General features: G+C 49.8%; 1 protein-coding gene across 1 annotated transcript; it reads right to left on the bottom strand.

The window, feature by feature from the left end:
• Positions 1-312: 312 nt before the first annotated feature.
• On the bottom strand, positions 313-3,257 carry znhit2 (zinc finger, HIT-type containing 2). Its single transcript, XM_041193827.1, has 2 exons — positions 2,743-3,257; positions 313-1,157 (listed from the first exon to the last, which is right to left on the bottom strand). The coding sequence occupies exons 1-2, from the start codon at positions 3,223-3,225 to the stop codon at positions 369-371; spliced, it is 1,272 nt and encodes a 423-aa protein (XP_041049761.1). The 5' UTR covers positions 3,226-3,257; the 3' UTR covers positions 313-368.
• Positions 3,258-6,453: the final 3,196 nt, after the last annotated feature.

The raw sequence follows: 6,453 nt of genomic DNA on the forward strand, positions 1-6,453 counted from the left end.
TCAACCCTTTCTTTAGGATGTAAAAGATCGCTCAACTGTTACTTGAACAGAAGGGGAGTGCTGAGGCTATTCGCCAACATCTGGTCATTATCACATTGCTGTTTGTAGGAGTTTGCTGCGCACAAATTGGCTGCCAAGCTCCTAACAACAATGAGTACACTTCAAAAAGTACTTGACTGTAAAGCACTTTGGGAGGTTCTGAGGTTGCGAAAGGTGCTATAGAAATGCAATTTCTTTAAGTGACTGCTGGCACTGCCCAACAGATTGCTCAAACTTGGCCCCAACTCCCTTTGGAATAATACCAGTCGGTAATTTTGATCCTGAATCTTTATTAAATGATCAATGGGGAATGGGAGTGATTAATGAAGTCAGGGAGTTAGTTCTTCGATTAACACTTTCTTCCCCGGGGGTCGTTTTCCTCCCCAGGCTTTTTCCAGGTTTGATTTGGCTTCCTCCACTTGGGCTAAGGTATCAAAGGTGTTCTCGTACTCCTTCTGCACCTCCAAGCAGAGATACATTAGAGAACGCTGATATTCATTCACCCAGGACAGAAGGAAAGCGCATTTCTTCCGAGCCCGGAAATGATCGGGATCCTCCTTGTGTTGAGATCGCTTGGCTTTTCCAAAGGTGCGGCTGAGGTGGGAGATTGCAGCCATGGTGTATTGACTGCTCGGTGGCCTGCTCCCCCCAGATAGGAGGACACATGTATCCTTGATTGTATTCACCGCCTCGAAGGGGTTGGAGGAGTAGGGGCTGCTCCGGACAGCCTCAATCCCAGCCTGCAGAGCCTCAGCAGTGGACGTGAAAACACGATTGCCCTTCAGGGCCTCGGAGATTGTCATTGTGGCTTCAATAAACTCATCCCTCATTTCCCCTGATAAGTCCCCATTAATGAGTTTCATGGAGAATGCGTAGGCATAGAGAACGTTCACCACACTGTACTGGATCAGGGGAGAGGGCTTTGAGCACAAACTCAGCAAAGGGACAATGTTCCTGCAAATCACAGGAATAGAATCATCGTGCTCCCAGGTTGTCGCTCTTTCAGTTTCTCCGTTCAACCTGTCCTGTTCTGAATCATTCTGGCTCTCAGTACCCTCAACATCAACCACAGGCTGGGGTTCTTTTATTCTCTCACTTGTTTGATCTTCTTCCAGCCCCTTTGAAGAAAATAAGACTGATTAGTTTATATTAATAAAGTGTTAAATGTCATTGATTCCCAGTGGTGTGCTTCAGCAATAGCACTCTCAGCTCTGAGCAATAAGTTCGTAGATTCAAGTTTCACTCCAGAGACTTGAGCAACATTCCCTCTTTGCTGTGCGCAGCCTATTCATTTAAACGTGTGGGCCCCTTAAATGCTTTGAGCCACTGCACAGAACTTCTGGGTTGTTGTGCAGGTATGAGGGAGAATTGAACTCGAGGCCAAAATCGAGGCTGATATTGAGGTGTACTGAAGGAGCACTGCACTGAGAGAGGGGCAGTACTGAGGGAACGCTCCACTATTAGTGAGGCAGTTTTGAGGGATTGTTGCACCATCAGAGGGCCAGTGCTGAGGGATTGCTGCATCGTCAGAGGGTCAGTACTGAGGGAACACCTCACTGTTGGAGGGTCAGTACTGAGGGAGCGCTGCACAGTCAGAATGGCAGTACTGAGGAAGCCTGGCACTGTTGGAGGGGAAGTACTGAGGAAGCATTGCACTGTCGGAGGGCCAGTTTCGGGAATAATAAGGGACGTGGTGGAAAGATCCACAGAGTGATGCTCAGCACGTTGGGCTGTGTCATGAATGCTCCTTCCGTGACCAACAAGTCCAGGCAGGGACTTGGGCCCAGGGCCTCTGGCCCAAAACTAGGGACACAGCCACTGTGCCACAAGAGGAAGGCTAGTACTGAGCTAGTGTTGGACTGTCAGAGTGGTAGTACTGAGGGAGTGTTTCATTGTCAGGGGGCAGTACTGTGGGGACACCGCACTGTAAGAAGTTTTAACTTTTGGATGGGATGTAAACGGAGGTGCCATCTACTCTCTCAGGTGGATCTAAAGGAACCCGTTATTTTCAAAGGAAGGTGGGAAATTCTCTTGGTATGCCGCCATTCCTGGTGGGTATGGACACTGAGTTTCAGCAAACTCCTTGACAACCGGGCACCACATGTACTCTCATGTCCCACATATATAACAGCAGCTTCCAGCAAGAACATGGGCGGGAGCACGAGCTCTGGGTGATATTTTTAGTTTTGCCTCCTGCCCCTTAGGCCAGGGACACTGAAGTTGATTAAAAATGATTTCACTGAGGTCAGTTAACTCAGCACAGAACAGGATGGAATTTCATTGAGGATTGGGTCCTGGAGTTTAAAGCAGAAGAGGAGACCATTCGGCCCATCTCCACTGTGCCCTCTCTGAGGGTGCTCACACCAATTTCATGTTCTAAAACAGCCACGGTCTTTCTTCATCACTAAAGTCCCCCAAATCATCTTAGCGAATATCTTCTGGAAGCTGGACTCCTCTCCCAAAGGGTCCCCCTCTTGGGTTAGACCCAGTGGACCCCCTCTTCCCCCAGGGAAAGAGCACCCCTCCCCCAGCACCCCATCCCCACACCCACCTCCCCCGCATCCCACACAGCATCCCTAACCTCCCGCGCAACCCCAAGCACCACATTCTAGCCCACCCACCCGTGCTCCCAACCCAACCCAACCCAATCCGAATAGGGAGCTGCAGTTTCCCCTCCCAGCCACAGGCGGTGCTCGCTCTCACCCCGGGCTCCAGCTCCTGCACGGGGCCGGCGGGGCGCCGCTCCCACCACGGCCGCCACTCCTTGATCCAGGCCGCGGCCTCGCCGCTTTCCAGGAGCCGCTGGAAGTCGCGGCGCTGCTGCTCGGTCAAGGTCTCCCAGAGCCGGCGGGCCGGGGCGCCCTGGGTGTCCAGGCCTGGCCCCGGCTCCGGCTGCGGCTGCGGCTGCTGGGCCTCGGCGTCCCGCAGCCGCCTCAGGCTTTCCCGCAGGTCCCGCCGCCCCTCGGCGCCTCCGGCCCGGGCCTCCGCCCGCAGTTCGCCCAGCACCGCCTCCCGGTAGAAACTCTCGGCGCAGAGCCGGTGCCGCGAGCCGCGGTAACAGGAGAGCGAGCAAAAGGGCACGTTGCAGCGGGGGCAGGTATAGCGGGCGGCGGCCCCGGGCCCGCTGCCCGAGCACAGGCCGCAAGCCTCGGCCTCGCGTTCCGGGGCCGGCGGGGGCAGCGACATCTCGCCTGGTCCCGGCGCGCGCCGTAAACCAGCGTCACCTCTCGTTTGCGACAGCATCCCCCGACTCTCGGAATAGGGGAACTTCACATTCACGACAGTGCCGTAATCCGCAACAAAGGGGCGGGGCCCTGGGCAGTTATACCCTGAGGTTTACAGAGGTTGCACTCATACAAAGCAAAATACTGTGGATGTTGGAAATCCAGAACAAAAATAGCTGGAAAAACTCAGCAGGACTGACAGCATCTGCAGAGAGGAACACAGTTAACTTTTTGAGTCCGTATGACTCTTCAACAGAACTAAGGAAAAATAGAAGAGGTGAAATATAAGCTGGTTTAAGGGGGGGTGGGACAGGTAGAGCTGGATAGAGGGCCAGTGATAGGTGGAGGTTGGAGACAAAGAGGTGTTGACGGTGGTGATATTAGCTAAGAAATGTGCTAATGGTGACATTAAGGCTAGAAAGCAGGATGAGCAAGGTACAGATAGCTTAGTGGGGGTGGGGTGATGTCTATGACATCTTTTGGCTATGTCCACCTATCATTGGCCCTCTATCCAGCTCTACCTGCCCTCATCCCCTTAAACCAGCTTATATTTCACCTATTTTCTATTTTTCCTTAGTTCTGTTGAAGAGTCATTCGGACTCGAAATGTTAACTGTGTTCCACTCTGCAGATGCTGTCAGACCTGCTGAGTTTTTCCAAGTATTTTTCTTTTTGTTTTACACTCTCAGCAGTTGGGATGTGGCTGGGTTGCTGCCATGTTCACAAAACAAAAATACAGAAGCTGGGACTGTTTTTAACCTCTGCTCTTAGAGATATGATACAACAATTCAAAATCTTGAAGGGTTTCAAAAGAGTAAATTAAGAGAAACTGTTTCCACAGACAGTCAGTAACCATAGGGCACAGATTCAAGGTAATTGGTAAAAGAACTAGAGGGAAAATGCATAAAATGGGAGTGACAATTGCTAAACAGAGGGCTGGCTTGAACTCAATGGTTCGAATGGTATCCTCCGTCATAATGACTCTGAGCATTGGCATCTGTGAGAATGGATTTTTAATAGTTTAGGAAATATTGTGTTATTCTGTAAAGAAGACTGGGTGTCTGTGTGTGTGCGATTTTAATTAAGCTGGGCAGAGTTTGATAGGAGTCAGGTTGTCTGGGGGTTGGAAATATGAAAGGGATACAGGTGTTAAGTTTGAGTTAGATCTAACATTTATATTTTTAGATAAATTGAGTTTGAAAATCAAAGGGGAGTCAGAGATGACATTAAACGTTTGCATCTTACAGGAGTTCCTTAGATAAACAGTAGTGGGGATATATTTTATTGACTCAAAAGCAAAGACAAGTTGGAACATGAAAGATCTTATATTTGGAAGGGTTTGATTTTCAAAGAGGTGCAAGAACAATGGAATGGAGTTGAAAGAGAAGAAATGTATATTAGAGTTACTGTGAGTAACTGTTGAGCTAGCGATGACTGGAGATATCGAGCTCTGGGCTTGGAGAGGATGCAGTTTGAATCACCTATCCAGTCAAGCCAGAAAAGTCTTGGGCTGCAGCAAGCAGTTTTATTCTGAAGTGGATTTCACCGCAGAGTGGGAGAGGATAAAGGTCATTTGGTATGCCTTTACTGAAGCTATAGCAGTTTGCCTTGTGTAATATTACTGGATTTCATAGTAGACACCTATAAGGGATTGTTGCCTGGAAGGTGTTTACTTGTGGGTTTGACCAAGTAGAGTGTTTTTGGGGTAATGTTTTGGAAGACTAACAATTGTAATCTTGTGAGCTTAAGTAACGGTCTCCTCTTCACCATGAATTTTCAATGCTTCTACACCTCTATCCCTCACCAGGATGGTCTGAGGGCTCTCCGCTTCTTCCTTGAACAGAGAGCCCAAACAATCCCCATCCACCACAACTCCTCTGTCCGGTTGAACTTGTTCTCTCACTGAATAATTTCTCCTTTAACTTATCTCATTTCCTCCAAATAAAAGGTGTGGCTATGGGTACCCACATGGGCCCCAGTTATACCTGTCTCTTTATGGGGTATGTGGAACATTCCTTGTTCCAGTCCTACTCAGGCCCCCTCCTACAGGTTTTTTTTGGTACATTGATGACTGTTTCGGTGTTGCTTCATGCTCTCGTCTGGACCTGGAAAATGTTATCAATTTTGCTTCCAATTTCCACCCCTCCATCACCTTCACATGGTTCACCTCTGACACTTCCCTCCCCTTCCTTGACCTCTCTGTCTCAATTTCTGATGATAGACTGTCCACCAATATTCACGACAAGCCCACCAACTCCCACAGCTACCTCGACTGCAGCTCCTCACACTCTGCTTCCTGTAAAGACTCCATCCCATTCTCTCAGTTCCTTCGCCTCCGTCCCCATGATGCCACTTTCCAAAATGGTGCTTCTGACATGTCTTCCTTCACCGAGGTTTCCCACTCACGGTGATTGACAGGGCCCTCAACCGTGTCCGACCCATCTCCTGCACCTCTGCCCTCACACCTTCCTCTCCCTCCCAGAACCATGATAGGGTCCCCCTTGTCCTCACTTTTATCCCACCAGCCTCCGCATTCAAAGGATCAGCCTCTGCCATTTCCGCCAACTCTAGCATTGTGCCACCACCAAACACATCTTCCCTTCACCCCCCCCCCCCACAACCGTTGGCATTCCGTAGGGACCATTCCCTCTGGGACACCCTAGTCCACTCTTCCATCACCCCCAACACCTCATCTCCCTCCCACGGCACCTTCCCATGCAATCGCAGAAGGTGCAACACCTGTCCTTTACCTCCTCCCTCCTCACCGTCCAAGGGCCCAAACACTCCTTTCAAGTGAAGCAGTGCTTCACTTGCACCTCCTTCAATTTGGTCTACTGCATTCGCTGCTCTCAATGCGGTCTCCTCTAAATTGGAGAGATCAAAGGCAGACTGGGCAACCGCTTTGCGTAACACCTTTAGTCTGTCCGCAATTTCCACCCAAATCTTCCTGTTGCTTGCTATTTCAACACACCATCCTGCCCACATGTCTGTCCTTGGCCTGCTGCAATGTTCCAGTGAAGCCCAATGCAAACTGGAGGAACAGCATATCATCTTCCGATTAGGCACTTTACAGCCTTCTGGACTTAACATTGAGTTCAACAACTTCAGACCATGAACTCTCTCCTCGATCCTGACCACCTTTGTATCCCCTTTTTTTCAATATTCATTCTCACTTCTTAATTTTTAATTTT

The sequence above is a fragment of the Carcharodon carcharias genome, chromosome 8, assembly GCF_017639515.1.
Source record: "Carcharodon carcharias isolate sCarCar2 chromosome 8, sCarCar2.pri, whole genome shotgun sequence".
In the NCBI taxonomy this organism is placed as follows: domain Eukaryota; kingdom Metazoa; phylum Chordata; class Chondrichthyes; order Lamniformes; family Lamnidae; genus Carcharodon; species Carcharodon carcharias.